The sequence below is a fragment of the Oryzias latipes genome, chromosome 1, assembly GCF_002234675.1.
Source record: "Oryzias latipes chromosome 1, ASM223467v1".
In the NCBI taxonomy this organism is placed as follows: Eukaryota; Metazoa; Chordata; class Actinopteri; order Beloniformes; family Adrianichthyidae; genus Oryzias; species Oryzias latipes.
The window spans coordinates 1,928,824-1,944,763 of NC_019859.2; the positions used below are offsets into that span (position 1 = coordinate 1,928,824).

General features: G+C 44.6%; 1 protein-coding gene across 1 annotated transcript; it reads left to right on the forward strand.

Moving 5' to 3' along the window:
• Positions 1-8: 8 nt before the first annotated feature.
• Positions 9-14,010, forward strand: wipf2 (WAS/WASL interacting protein family member 2). The gene is made up of 8 exons (XM_023957896.1): positions 9-1,079; positions 3,542-3,684; positions 4,240-4,369; positions 4,753-4,896; positions 6,647-7,261; positions 9,057-9,293; positions 12,292-12,393; positions 12,727-14,010. Exons 2-8 carry the CDS (start codon positions 3,625-3,627, stop codon positions 12,768-12,770), a joined length of 1,332 nt encoding a protein of 443 aa, XP_023813664.1. The 5' UTR covers positions 9-1,079; positions 3,542-3,624; the 3' UTR covers positions 12,771-14,010.
• The last annotated feature ends 1,930 nt before the right edge of the window (positions 14,011-15,940 follow it).

Consider the following 15,940-nt stretch of genomic DNA (forward strand, 5'->3'; position numbering starts at 1 on the left):
TGCATTCAGACCAAGATAGCTTTAAGAAACTTCAGAAATTGTACACTTAAAAAAACTTTTATTAAAGCTCTTTTGAAAACAAAACAACATTAATCCTGGAAATCAATCTTTAATTTATTAAACTTCAAAAAAAGTACAGTGAAAATATTTTAAGATTTGTCAACCAAAGGGGTTACATGATGTTTAAGGGCCATTGACTGTACAAGAGAACTCTTATACAGTCCATAGTAGGGGCCAACAGTGTTTGTCCCTTTGTGCCCCCTCCAGGCTTCTAGATCCTTAACCCCCACACCCCAAAACATCCCGCATAGGTGAACCGGTGACTGTGAGGAGCAAGGCTGATTGTCCAGCCTATGATATCTGATAGAGTCCTTTAATCCCTTTTACCGTGACCTAAATTAAAAGGTTATTTATTACAGTGAAATTTACAACTACAGGTAAAAGTTATCAAACCTAATGGTTTTACATATACTTGTTTCCCATTTCAGAATTAGAAAATAATGCAAACATAATCCAATGCTATAATTTACTTAAATCTATGCTAATAAATGACCAACTGGATAATTGTTTTCTCATTTTAGGAAAAAAGAGTTACGATTTCCGATTACATATGAACGCAGCACCAAAATTGCCTCCATTTTGAGCCGTTTCGCTGGTTTCCGGGTTTCCGAGAACAGACCGATAAAAAAACGGTGTCAGCGGGAAGGATGGCTCTGCCTGCGAGTCAGGAGTGCGGATGAAGTTTTCCTAGACACCGTACATTGCGTGGAAGTGTCAGTCAGACGCCTTAAGTGCGGGTTTTGTTTAATGTTGTTACCGCTCGGCTAGCCGTTTGACAGCACAGCAGTAAACAAGCTCTGCGCTAAAGCAGCTAACCCACCGCGGCTAGTTTCTGGTCAACCGACCGCAGCTCGCTAATGTTAGCTGCCTAACCTGTATGTGTACCTAAAGCGTCACGTCAACGCGTCTCGTTCTGTTTGCTTCTCTGTCGTCGAACTGCTTTGACGAAGGACTGCCGTCGACCACCGACCATTCATGTTGTTCTGGAGGACAAAACTACCGAAGCTCGTCAAGTCGGGGTGAGTTACGAACCGAGCCGGGAAGCTAACCGAACTCCACCTAAGTTTCTGCTAGCTTAACGCCAGGTATGTTATTGCTTCACCTGGGAGCGGCGGCACAACCTGCCTCGGCCCGACTAGTTTAACGGACTTTTATGGCAGAAATTGTGGATGTATTTCCCGCAGCTGGAAGCTTCTGTTCTCCTCCTGGACATTCAGACTGATCCCCCACTTTTTTTTTCTTGCTTCAAACAGCTCAGTTTCAGATCCCAGAAATCACTTTTAGGGGCCAAAAACTCTAATCCACCGCTGTGTTCTAATTACGTCTTAAGTAGGTATTTTATGAGATTGTTACTGCGCATGACAACCTTTCTCGCCTGTTTCTACCAGGAAGAAGAAGCTGTTTGTTGAAGTCTGTAAATAGGAGTTCTGTTTGGTGTCACCCCAATGACTGATCACTTGTTGCTCATGAAAGAAGCATCAATCTCTCCTTTTTGGTCTAAAACTACCTTTTGATTATTGGTTTTTGTGTTTTATCTAAATATTTATGTCTGTAAGCATGCAGAGTAAATGAGGAAGCTTTCAGGAAAGTGTCAGTCCCACAGAGCGGTCCCTGTTTGGGGTTGGAGGGCCCCTCCAGGGCCCAGAAGCAGCCGCCTGTATTTCCCTAACCACTAAAGCATCCCACTTCCTCATCCAGCCTTCCCTCCCCAGCTGTGTTTCTGACTTTCTCCTGTTGGACGGGGAGGAAAGTTCATCACGCCTTGCTTTGCTTTAACGCCGTTCTGCTTTGATCCTGATGGGAAAAGGGGGATTATGGGCTAAAGGTGAAGAAAGTTTGTGCTGACGGAGAATTAACTGCTGTCTAACAGATTAAAAAGGACAGACACTAAACAATATAGAGATCAGATAACATCAGCCATCTTATTAGGATTTACAGGATACCAAAGTTCTTATTTTACCACTTAAAATATGGATGTTTTTGTCCCAATAACTGCAATTTTGGCTCACAGAGCAGCTTTGGGAGCAGTCACGAGCCTTCCAGTATCTGCTTACATGTTTTCTTTTACACGTAACTGAATGAATGATCTGGCCTGGTGAGATTCCAGCGATTTCTCTGCTCCAAAGCTGCCTCACGTTATCAGCCGTCAAAGGGTCCAGGGACATCAGACGCTCTCTCAGGACCGTTTTCCATGTTTCTGCTCACAAGTAGATGATCCTTCTTTTAGCTCTTTGTTAAATGTTTAGAATAAATGGCAGAATAACTAAATCTTTCCTATAGAAGAGTTATTTTTAATCCTCACAATCGTTGCATAGTCGATAATTGGTGATGTAAATCAGGTTTTAGTGTATTTTTATGACTTTATGGCTGACGGTAAATGTGGAGCAGTTCTGCTGGTTTTATGATCGTTATGCTTTTGACTTTGTCCCTGCAGTGGTTCTCCCTAACTAGTCAAGAAAGTTATACATCCTTTAAGAAGTAAACATGTTTTTAGTAAATGTATTCATCAAATAGCACAAAGGTTGTTTTTTTTACGGTTAAAAACTATAGAAATGAGAGGAAAACCATAAAAACTCAGATTAGGGACTGTTTCTATAGCATCCAGTTAATCAGCACTTTTGTTGTCTGACCAACACTTTGTGCCTTTTTGTTGGATGATTTTGTGGCTGTTGGCTCAAAATGAAAATGATGCCTAAAGCCCAGCATCTTCATCCAGAGTCTTCATCGTGTCTGCACCTCATGTGGATCCACAGCTGCACAGAAACGATGCTGCTCGTTTCCCAGTCCTGGTTACGCATTGATCTGATATCATTAATCAATGCTTTTAACTGATTAACTAAAGAAGCTGCAGAATTTCCTCCTAAAATGATTAGTTTGTTATTCAATGTTAAGTAACTAAACAGTGACTTCAAAAATAAGATCAATATTGAAATGAGCTTTAACTGCTTTTGGGTTTTTCATTCTGTTGATTGTATCTCCCATCATAACCTTTAATGACTTCAAAAATAGATTTAGACTGAAACTCCTCTCAACTCAAAGTCCTCGGGGGAAGCTGTCAGTTGAACTTCTTTATTGTGAATAAACCTGGGGGGGCACTAAACCACCTCCCAGGTTTACTGAAGCAGTCCAGTGCTGCATTATTTTGACCGGTCAAATAGAGTAAAAAACACCAATGAAAGATTCCTGATGGTGTTTGGTCCTCAGGAATAAATGTAAAGATGTTTTTTGTTGTCATGATGACGCTTTGCTTTTGTAAAGTGTAAAAGTGCGTCTGCAGGTGTGACGGTCACAGGTGAGCCTCAGAACACAAATGGCTCTCACCTGAATTCACATAACCAGTTGACGCTGCTCCTTCCTGCTGGTCTGTCAGCATTACTGAGGAGGCCGTTCACCTGAGCGGCTCACTGTTGAAGAGTTTCACTTCCTGTTATGTTGAAGAAAACTTTATTGAAACGTACGGTTCTCCACAAATGTCTTTCAGGAGTTGGTGTGCGTCGACCCACTGCTCACAGTGAAGTTGCTGGCCTTGACGTCGTGTAGAAAAAGTGCCATACGAGGGTCAGGATGCCTATTCCTCCCCCACCTCCTCCACCTGGACCCCCACCTCCCCCAGCTTTCAATGAGGTTTCTGTTTGTCTTTATTCACTTGATGTTTTTCTAGTCCTCATCATACGCCCCCATTTATTGCCAAATAATAAAAAATACTTTTCTTGGCGAAGCTATGACCATTGACTGTATATGAGAACTGGACTGAGTGACGCCCCCCCCCCCCCCCCCTTTGCATTCCAAATAGGAAGTACCTGCTGGCTCCAAAGTCCCATAGACTTCTATAGATAAATAAACCCTCTCTAACTCAGTTAATCTATTGGTCTATTTTTTTAACATCTTCTTGATAATCCTCATTTTTTTATGACATTTTTTCTGTAGTTTAAGTCGTTGAAGTTATAAAGGACCAATCCGATGCCTTAATAAAAGTAGGTGGAGCCTACGGATGATGTCACACTCAGTCCAGTCCTGATAGACAGTCAATGGATGAGCCTGATGGAGATGGCGTCCTGCGGCGCAGCGTCTCCATGAGCATCAGGAAAGTTAAATAAGTCCAGAGTTTGTGCGGAGCGCCGTGTTGTCACGGGTTATCCCGTCTCAAAGATGTGACTATATGTTGACCTCCCCCCACAGGCCAACAACAACCCCCCCAAGCTGAATCAGGGCGGGGCCAAAGGCAGAGGAGCGCTGCTGTCGGACATCCACAAAGGCGCCAAGCTAAAGAAGGTGGTGGTGAATGACCGCAGCGCCCCGATTATAGAGAGTGAGTGGCAGCAAACGCAGAATGCATGCTGCAATATTGGTGATTATTATGGGATTGTGTAAAACAGCTGATTATTTGCCAATAAAGGGATCTCCATTTCTCTACATGTGTTTGAGTTAAACCTTTTAAAACATCGCAAAACAGAACAGATGGAATTCAATTCAATTCAATCTTATTTGTATAGCCCAAAATCACAACAGTCGTAATAACATCTTAATTTTTTTATAAACAAGTGCTCTTTAAATTCAATTTTTGCTGCTTTTGTCCAAAAGTTTGAAAATGTTTGTACGTTTTTGGTTTAAAAACAGGTTTTCTGTTTTACATTCCTGATTTGAAAACCTGTAATTTTCTGGAATTCGTTGACCTTATTTCTGCTTTGTCAGAATCTGGCGGTGGTGGCAGCGGAGGAGGAGGAGGAGGAGGAGGAGGAGGAGGAGGGAGCAGTGGTGGAGGTTTTGGAGGTGGAGGACCAATGGGAATGGGAGGACTTTTTCAAGGAGGTGTGCCTAAATTACGGCCCGTTGGAGGTAAAGATCGTGATCTTTTCTTTCCCCTTTTCAGACCCGTTTTTCAGATTTAGATTGAGGTTTTCTTTGAGTTAACGGCGTCTCCTGAAGGTTAAGATGAGTCTCATAAATACTTCAAATGCTGATTCACAAGGTCGACACGATTCAAGTGTCTTTGGGAAAAAAAAAAACATTGTTTGGTTCTAAAAAGGCTTCTTATAGTTAGACATTTGAATGACTGACAAAGTATCAACTTTATTAGTTAAACATATAGATTATGTTCAGAAAAAGTTGCAAAAGAACATTTTTTTTGTTTAAAAAAACTTAAACCTAAAGATTTTATAAATTTATATTACATCTCATAAGTAGAGACTTGAAAGTTTGTCATCAGTCACTAATAATCTGTTTTCCTCTGATTTGTAGTTTAGTTTTTGTGTTTTTATAGTTTGTAGTTTCCTTATGATTGTCCTAAGTCAAAAGGTTCTTTACATTTTAGTTTTAATGAAAGAAATCATGAAGTCCTGCCTGAAAATCTCAAATCTACATCAAACGCTGGATTATTTTTCTTTGAAAGCCTCTTTTTTTTCTTGAGAAGTTATTTCCAGCGGCTCTGGCGCATGAAGAGCTTAAATTATGAATGAAAACGGTTATTTTTACTCAACGTCAATATAAAATATTCATTGTTAAAGTCTGGTGCTTAAAGGGAACTTTGCAGCTTTAATTCCTTTCGTTTGCGTTTGTTTTGTCTGAACGTTAAAAGAAAATGTACAGAAATGAAAATCCAGACTGAAAATGGCGGTGAAAGTAATACTGCATTCAGGTAATGCTGCGTTCTCAGCGGGTTTGAGCGACACTTTCTGTGAAAAGTCCATGTAAACAGACGTGTATGTGCAGTTTGGGGTTCCACGTTCAAAACCCGTTCGTCCGCGCGTCATTACCCAAGTTTCTCAGTCCGTGTTAAAGTTCCAGGAACAAAACGTGTGGCGACTGGGCGCATCAGTTGACCTTTGTCCAATCAGGACTCTGGATTGGGAGAGACGTATGGATCCTTGTCAAACATGGAAGTGCCAACCGGTTGAATGAAGGAGAAAGGAATAATTGCGGCTTGTGTCCGGCTGGAATTCTACGACACCAAAGCTTCACCCGACTCCCTAACTCCTGAAACTATTCAGTGCAGGACTACGAATTAAAAGCAATTCAGACACCATGTTTTTTTTTTTAAGGGTGAATATGACATCATCGATTTCATGAAGTTAAAATCTCATTGAGCGTTTTGCTCATAAATGAGTCCACTGTCTTATGAAGATTAAAACATTGATGGTTTAAAAAAAAAAAATTAAATACTAATTTCTGGCAAAAACTGTTCAAACGCAATGCATTGTGGTCTATATTTGCCTATCTAGTGAGCATCGATGCTCATTGGTTTTTCGCAGAAATTTCTAGGGCACTTGGTTTTTGGAAGTGTAGATTCGGACAGGACTGGAAAATGGCAAACGCCCTATGAAGTGAGCAGGGAAGGAATTGGGACACAGACTAAACCCTAAAATATGGGAATAGAGCTGCGAAAGAGAAAACCTGGAGAGAGATTCACCAGATTTAAACCGCTTTGACATTTCACACCAAGACTCCTCCAACTGTAGGTCCATGCTCTACCAACGAGTAGTCCCGTACGAACACTACATGTGTTCAAAAACCCACGTTCAGCCCACTGGAAGCTCCGCCTCTCTGTGTTTGATGTCTGCATGATTCTCCGCCTCTCTCCTCCTCCCAGACGGTCCGGTTGTTGGTTCCCTCGGCAGATCCGCCCTCAAGCCGCCGGGATCCCGGCCTGCTGCTCCTCGCCCCCCCACGGGTCGCTCCAGCTCCCCCACCCCGCCCAACAGGCCCTCTTCGTCGGAGCCCCAGCGGTCGCACCGCCCCTCCCTGCCAGACATCTCCCACTCCCACAACAGCAGCTCCTCCGGCGGGATGAAGCACAGCACATCTGCCCCGCCGCCCCCTCCCCCCTTCAACAGAGGAAACCGCGGCAACGCTCCGCAAGCGCCTGCTTCAAGAGAGAAACCCCTCCCACCAACGCCGCAAAGAGCTCCCGCGCCGTCAAGTACGGCGAGGCCCCCGTCGTCCTCGAGCAGACCGCAGCCCAGCGGCTCTCACGCTCCTCCCCCTCCTCCCCCTTACAGACCTCACCTGTCAGGTGGGGTCTCCAACGGGCCCTCCGACGTGGATGGAGGGGGGGCCCCTGAGCTCCCGCGGAGACACAACTCGCTGCGTAAGAAGCACTCATCAGGGGGGCGGAGTCAAGCCCCACCGCCCCCTCCTTCTCCATCCTCCCAGCAGGGCAGCCGGCCACCGCCGCCCGCCAGAGAACCACCTGGACGCAGAGCAGGTATGAACGTGGTCTCACACACGCACACACACACACACACACACACACACGCACACAGATGCTACAGCTGGCAGTCGAGCGGTTTCTGACGTCTGGATTTTTGAAGAGATCAACAGTTTTCTTACATTTAGCTGCATATATAGCATCTTCATCACATGACCCCCCCCCCACACACACACACACACATCCAGACAACAACCATCTGATTTCCTCTGTTATTCACATTTGTCGAGGGACTCTTTGCCTCCAGGTTGTCGTAGAAACGCGGCCTCAGTTCCATCCGGCGTGGAAACGTTTGTAACTCCAAACTCGCCAAACTGGAACTGACGTGTTGCCTGCGTGTAATGGGCCAACAAACGATTCTCCAGGTTCCTCTGCATTCCTGAAGTTTTCTGGAATATTCCAGCTTTCCTCTTCTCTCATTCTGCCTCCAGCTGACATCAAACTGCAGCTGCTGATCAGCTGGTTTTGTAAAATCAAAGTTTGAACCCTGGAAACGGTTCAGTTTAGTGGATTTATTTGTTTGTTTTTCCTGATCTCTGGAAACAGGATTAGGTTATGAGTCACAACCATTGACTGTATCAGAGAGCTGGACTGAGTGTGACGTCATCCATAGAAAATTGTTTACTTTCTCCTCAAACCAAATTAAGTCAATTCAGTCACCATGTTTGAGTCTGATGACATCAGTAAGCAGTGATTGGTCCGAGCCGGTCTGAGTTTCTATGGTGACCACTGTTACCAGCTTGCTGGAAGGCCACGCCCCTTCTACTTGATGGCAGACTACAGAAAATCTGTCAGTCGCTTTGAAAGTTCCGCCTACGTTTACTGGAGCATCTGATTGGCCAGTTTATGATTTAAATAACTTGAACTACAGAAAAGAATCACGAAAAAGGGGAATAATAGAGATGATTTTAAAGGGGTCAGACCCTGAATGGTTCTTCTGACCAACAAAACCGAGTAACAGCTGTTTGGTTCTCAATAGACGTCTACGAGATTTTAGCGGCTACTTCCTGTTTGGAACGCCAGGGGGGCGGGGCCACCCAGTCCAGTTCTCACACACAGTCAGACTGACTTGATCTGTATTGACATCACTTTTATGTCTAACAGACCCCCTAAGATTGAATAAATCCCAAAAGACGTTTTCTAATTCAGATTAAAGTATTTTTCTTCTGTTGACAGACGTCGTGTCATCTGCCACTTCTCAGTGTTAAATTGGGACGTTGCTTTTTATTACCAGAACATTAATTATCCGTTTCTAGAATGATCCCTTTTTTATTTTTATTAAGAATTTACAGCAGAAAAATTCTGAATTACAATTATTATTTCCTTTTGATAAATAAAATACTTTTTAAGTCAAAGAAACAAAATCTGCCAGCAGCACCAATTTATACACGAATACAACAGTAAATATGTGACAACAATTATTAAAATATAAACCCCCCAAGGATTAAACTGACTCTACCAAACTGTCAGTATCCTTCCAAACCCAGATACTTAAGCTCCTCCCCCTTGGCGTTTTCAAAGAAAGTAAAATACAATGACATAAATTCGTCCAGAATGAATCAGCTATGAATAAGTGATTGATGTGTCTTTAGTTTCATCAGGTCTCTGGTCCTGATGGAGGCTGTTCCACTGGGGAGGAGCTTACACCTCCTTTTTAAAAAAGCATTGGTCGCAGCTCCTGTCCCAGAAAACCAAAGCGAGCCTTTCAGCGGTCCGGTTCCCCTCTCAGAGAAAGTGTTCTTCCACTCTTCAGATTCTAATCCTGAACTTTTTTCTTTTTTCCTGGTCACAGTCCCCCCGGCCCCCCCTCCCAGCTCTCGGAACGGCGGTCGTGATGCCCCTCCTCCCCCGCCTCCGTATCGTGGCCACAGCTCTGGAGGCTCAGAGCCCCAGATCCGGGTGGGGAAGCCTCCTCCCCCCGTCTCCTCCTCAGCTCCACCATCTACCAGAACGCCAGCGGGGCCGCCCCCTCCTCCTCCACCCATCCGCAACGGTCACTCCAGCTCCTCCTCTTCTAGACCAAACACAGGTGAGTCCCGCCTCCATCCCTCCGTCCACGTGGCGTTGGGGACACGGAAAGCAGGAATGGATTCTTCCGTTTTTCCCACGACTTCATCAAAGGCGAATCTGTGTGAAAATGGCTGCTGCTGTTCTTCAGTGGAACTAGTTTGTTTAGGATTTTTCTGTGATGCAGGCGGCTGTTCAAAGATAAGCAAACCACCTCCTGCTCGTATGCAAAACGGCGCTTTGTTTCCTGATTACCAGGAACGCTCTTCCACGAGTCTCCAGGCCGACACGCCATGAAGCTCAGGAGATGAACCGCCACCGAGTCGTTTTGACCCTGAGACTGAAATGTCAACAAATTCCCCCTAAACGAACAAACAAAATCTGAATTTTTTATCTCAGTAGACAAAAATATTGATTTGTTCACTCATTAACATTATTGCATCTCTTGAAGACTATTTACAGTAAAAAAAACAGAAACAAATAGTTTCTGAAATGAGGACAAAGTTAAACCAAAGAAAATTGATTTGAAACCAAAGACTCAGTGTTGGATTTTAGCCGTAAGCTGAGCTGCTGCGTTTCTGAAACTGGACTTTTGCGTAGAAACCTTCATTTCTTTGCATGTCTCTGCTTCAACTGGCTGAACGTTTCAGTTTTCAGGCAGACGAATCTCTGCTTAGCATCGGCAGAAGCCGGTCTCATTTCCACGTTACCCCGGCGTTTGTTTCCGTCTTGTGTTGAGGATTGAAACAAAGGTGGCGTTTCCTCCAGAGGGGGACGCTGCAGGAACCCCTCCCCTCCCAGCCGCGCCCACGGCGTGCGGATTTGATGGTCCTGCAGTCACTCCAAACGCTCACCTGTTAAGATTCTTCGATGCTTTCATATTTACATGTAGTGTCAGACTTGAAGGTCGACTGCGCAGCCTGTCTGCACGCCCTCTATGCGCAGTCTTTCCGTCTCTGAGACGCTGTCAGGCATTTGTCTGCGTCTGAATGTGTTTGTAGTTTAAATGTGGCTGTTGGCCATTCCAATTCAATGCTGTTTCTTTCATTTTGTAATAACTTATAAATAAACTTCCTAAATGTCTGGAAGTCTGAAATACAATTTATCCTTAAATCCAGATTAAGTTTAAAAAAAAGAAACCCTGGAATCTCTGGCTGGAAATGATTCCTTTGTGATCCAACACAAAATAAACTGTAAACCAGATTTCATCATGAAGAACTGTTGGATCAGACTCTCATGTTTGCGTTTGTTGTGCTTCATGACAGCAAGGTTAGAGCTGCTGTCACACTAACCCAGTGCATCATGGGAGATGTAGTGGAATAGTGCAGAAGCCGGACAGACTCGTGTCTTTAAGCTTCATTATTTCATACACTTTTTGCTCCATTTGACACCGGATGCTGCAAGATGCTACACAGCTGAACGCCACCGTTGGCGGTTCTTTTAGTTGTAAGTGAGAGACTTTCAGGAAGTGAAGTATTGAGCCACGTCTGATTGGTCAGACTGATTACATATTTATAAAACCTCCTAGACCAGGGGTCGGCAACCGACGTCTCCTGGGCCGCACGTGGCTCTTTCATGCTTGAGCTGCGTGTTTTTGTAAAATAACTATCATGTTCTACGATTGTCGTGGTGCCTTTAACACACTCGGGTAGCGCGAACTGTCAGGAGGAAGGGAGCAGCGTGAACGCGTGGAGGGGGCGTGTCTGCAGCTGTGAACGCGGACCAGAGTCTGTTATGGGATGGAAAGTTTTCCTGGAAAGAAAGTTAGTGGCGATCTCGTAGCGGACACGAGCGGCAAAAAAAGCCTTTTTTCCCCCTTAGACTAAAACCACCCATTTCCGTGTAAAATTAATTACATTTGCGTTTGTGCACCCTAATATCCTGTCAACTTGCTGCTACGATGACCGTATGTTTCGCTGTCTGTGTAGAACATGCTGGAGAGGGGGAAAACAACAAACAGGTAGAGAGGCGGGGGCGGGGCTTAGATTCACCACTTATGATTCCAGATGCGAAACAAACTAACAGCTGCTTCATCCATAAAATTAATATAATTTATTGGGTTGACTGAATTTACAGAAAAAAATAAATAGGAGTCTGCATCAAAGTGAATCTGTTTCCATTATCTTAACTCTGGTTGTTTGACAGACAGAAACGTCTGTTTAAGGTTGTGGAAAATGGACAAAAGATCAAAGGAAACATCACGCTCATAAAGGATAAAAATTATTAAAATCAATAATTAAATAATCATTCTGAAAACATTTTGAATCAATACAAGTATTGCTAGATGAACTATGGCGATATGTCTGCAAAAACATTTTTCTAACACCCCTACTGTTGCGGCTCCCTGTGCTTTCATTTCTGTGGGAAACTGATCCAAATGTCTCTTTGAGAGGTACAGGATGCTGACCCCTGACCTAGACTGATTGGTGGAGACAGTTTAAGGGGGAATTTTCCAAAAACAGAGCAAGCTTAGTCGTGGTGGAGTCGTTTCTGGAATAGAAATCAAATAAACATTCATTCACTCATCCACCTCCTAATTCGTTTGTTCCCTGTTGGGGTCAAGGGGCTGCTGGAGCCTATCCCAGCCCCCTCCGGGCGAAGGCAGGGTCATCCTGGACCAGTCTGTCACAGTCAAACACAAAAGTCTTGTCTAATCTTTCACAATCTCTGGGTGAAGCCTGGTTCTGTTTGGATGAGCACAGAGCTGATGTTCTGGTGGTGGGAAATGTTCTTAGATATTTCTGACGCCACACGGGATGAAGAACTCTGCTTTAGACTAGGGGTGTTGGAAAAATCAGTCCACCGATATATTGAGATACTTCATTTGGCAATATTTGCATCGGTTCAAAATGCTGACGGGACGATAATTATTTGATTTTTTTCTGAGAGTCCTTCAGCGTCTGACTCTGTTTTCCATCTAATCCTCGTTAAAACCTCATCATTTTTCTGAATAAATCTGCTGAGTCAGCTCTGTTTTCTGTTACTTAATGTGTTTTTTTTTGTTTGTTTTCCTTCTTCAGATGAATTCGAAGCCAAGTTTGTTTTTCACCCAATTGAAGAGCTGCCTCCTCCGGATGACTACAAGCCCTTCAGCAAGGTCTACCCCAGCAAAAGCAACAAAGGTACGAGTCCCGCCGCCGCCCAGTCGGGTTTTGATGAAAGGAATCGGATGAATCTGAAGCTCCGCCCCCTGACCTGGTCTCCAGCTGTCTCTGCACTGCTTTCTACTGTTTTGCTGAATCAGATGTCTCCTCCCTCTGAACACACCTTGTCCAGGTAAATGGCAGGAAGTAGTAGTGCAGGGAGGGCTGGAGACCAGGCAGGGTGGTGGGACTCATGAACCACATGAAGGATGGCTGCTTCCATCATGAACCATTCAGGCGCCGCCCTTTTTTTTTTTTTAAATTTTGGGCCGGTTGACCAGCAGTGACCTCCGTCTTTTGTTCCGCCCCCAGCTATGCTACGAGGAGCCCCTCCGGCGCCGCCGGTCATGAGGTGAACAGACCGGAGCTCAGGACTGTACTCCACGGCGGGTGGAGGAGGGCGGGTAAAGAAACGCTCAGATTAGACATTCCTTACACTAACACTAAAGCAGCAGCCGGACGCTGGGCGCCCAACAGCACGCCGACGTTTGATGCCCCGTACCTGGACGGGAAAACGAGGAGCCCGCTCCACCTCAGCGACCCCGCCGGCTGACGGGATGCCAAGAAATTCCTTTTTGTACTTCAGGTCCAAACTCCAAACACACTTCCTGATCTGTGCGTCATTCCAGCTGTTTTGATAACCTGATTCTTTGCTTTTTGTTCATGAAAAGAACTTTTTGTGATCCATTTGTTTTATTTTTTTTGTGTCAACCTTGATGTTTGTGGGGGAAAATAATCAACACTACGAATTTCCAGCAGACTAACTCGGTCCGGTCTTTCTCCAGACGTTCTGGTGGTTTTGGTTGATCCGGTCTGGTTGCCGACCGTCAGGGAAGCTGCAGCCGACTCGCTGGTTTTGTTTTTTTCTTTTTCTTCTGTGTGCCAAACGCAGCGGAGTCCCGTGAACGGTGACGACGGCTTCGTGTTCCTGATTTTTGAGTTTCTCTCGATGGTGGACGAAGCGTTGAGTTGGGAAGTGTTTTTTTTTATTTTACATTTGGAGAGGGAACGTTTCCTGTTAACTGACATTTGTTGAACTGCTAAAGCAACACTGTGCTGAATCCAGACTTGATTCACTTTGATGTAAGACCGAGAACTGATTTAAAAAAAGCAAAGAATGTTCTCCGTTTCTGCAGAGCTGCAGCTGATGAGTCTGTGATTCAGCTGCAGATCTTCAGAGAACTTCACTACATTCGCAGACGCCTTGAGGAAGCCGAGTGCTGCTGGAGGAAGATTCAGGAGGATGATAGATTGCTATGCAAAGGATGAGTTTGTGTTGATTGTAGAGAAAACAGGTTAAAAAAAACACTTAAGTGCCACAGAAACTGGTAAGGAATAGATGGATGTTTATTTTTCAGAAGCCACACTATGACACTAATCATATCCACTCTGAAAGATGCTGTTTGGGGTCAGTTTGCTTCTTCTCAGTGACGCAGCGCCTCCTGCTGGTCGATGCCTTACATCGCTCTGTCGTCTCTCGGTGGTACCAGTGCTTTTATATATTTTTGTTTTTTTCAGGGGGAATATGGTGACAAAGTAAATAAGAAATGACTCTATATGAAGATGCAATAAACATTGTATATTTACACTAAGAAATATGGTAATCATAGTTATTGTTCTATTTTTATGTTGTATAAAGTTTGTAAAATAGGAAAGAAGAGATGATTAAGACTTATTGATGGTCCAGTTTAGTTTGGACGCTCCGCTCCGCATGTTTGGGTGAAAAAGCAGCAGGGATGGACGAGAGGCTGTTTTCAGAAATCTGATGGACGGTGGGCGAAGAACGACGACACTAACGGGCCGAGCATCCGTTCACCTCCACGCCGCCTCACCGCTCACTTTGGTGTCCTCCAGCAGGAACCCCGTGGACGTTTCATGTTGATCAGTTTTATCACTCGAAATAATTTCAAATAAACTTTGTCCTGTTGAGGGGGGAAAGGGTGTCTGACTCGTGGCCTCTTTATTGATGTCGGCCTATGATGTTTTGTGTGTTGAAAACAGTCTTCTCATGAACAACCTCATTAATGCCTAATTTTGTGCATTTATCCATCCATCCATCCATCCATCTTCCTCCGCTTATCCAGGATCGGGTCGTGGGGCAGCAGTCTAAGCAGAGATGCCCAGACTTCCCTGGCCCCAGCCACTTCCTCCAGCTCCTCTGGGGGACCCCGAGGCGTTCCCAGGCCAGCTGACAGACATAGTCTCTCCAGCATGTCCTGGGTCTTTCCCGGGGCCTCCGCCCAGTGGGACATGCCCGGAACTCCTCACAGGGAGGCATCCGGACTAGATGGGGCTCACAGACGAGCGCCTGGTGACCGGGACTCTTCCCACGGGCCCCGGTCAGGCACAGCCCGAAGGAGCGACGTGGGACCACTCTCCCATGGGCCCACCACCCATAGGAGACCTCAAAAGGGGTCGGTGCAATGTGGTTTGTGTGGCAGTCGAGGGCGGGTGCCTCTGCGGCCCAAACCCTGGTCATGGAACTTGGCTTTGTGCATTTATACTGCTACAAATCATTTCAATGAAATGGTATGTGACCATGTGACACAGGAAAAAGCAAACTGACAAGGTTTTCAGGCAAACTCGTGGAGTTTTCACCCTTTCCAGAAAATTCTGTTTTATTTTGTCGTGAAAGTTTATTCTTTTGGGCATAAAGGTTTACAAACTTTTAAAATCTTTGTCAAAAAAAGGTTACAAATCGTTAAATGAGACAGTTGACTTGGAAGGGGACCGTAGGGCCAGGCGGCAGGTGCTCCACCTCCCAGAAACCCCTCCCAGTTTACACATAATGGTATGATCCTTCATCCTCGCATCTGATTGGCTGTAACGTCATTGCTTACCAACAAAAGCAGAGATTTTGCTCACATCAGATGAACGCAGAGGGAAGCAGCGAAACAAACGGATTCTCTTCAAAACATTTTCAACTCTGCTCGAAACTGAAAATGATCTGAATATAATTATTTTTCATGTGATGAGTTGAAATAAAAATATTTTCTTCGTACATTTTTCTTGACCTCTCTTAGGCCTGTGTTGTTTTCCTGTTCTGTTCTCAGCACCAGCTTCACATATTCTGCACATGTCACACTGATGTTGGCGTCTCGTCCGGCCTTCCCAGATTCGGATGGTTCAGGACGTCCCAAAATGAAATGTGCAGTTGGGAAACGAAAAGACACACTAGAGTCTGCATGAATTTTCCAACCTTTTGCAAAAGGGGAGAAGTGGAGAAACACGACCTGTGGCTGTCCTTTCTTTGTCCTCAAGGCAAAAAGGCGATTTTATTATTCAATGAGGGAAGATGAAAACATACAAAATATGTCATTAGAATGGTGTGTGTTTGTCTAGTCTGCATTGCAGGTGTCATGGCTCCATAAACACTCCAGTACAGAAAGAAAACAGACGCCACAAGTCACAAACAGGCCTACTGGTGACCTCTGTACATATTATCTGTTACTGAAGGCAGGAATCAAGCATATTTCTGTAATACAATATACATGCATATATAATCCATTAAATGCATAATAACAAG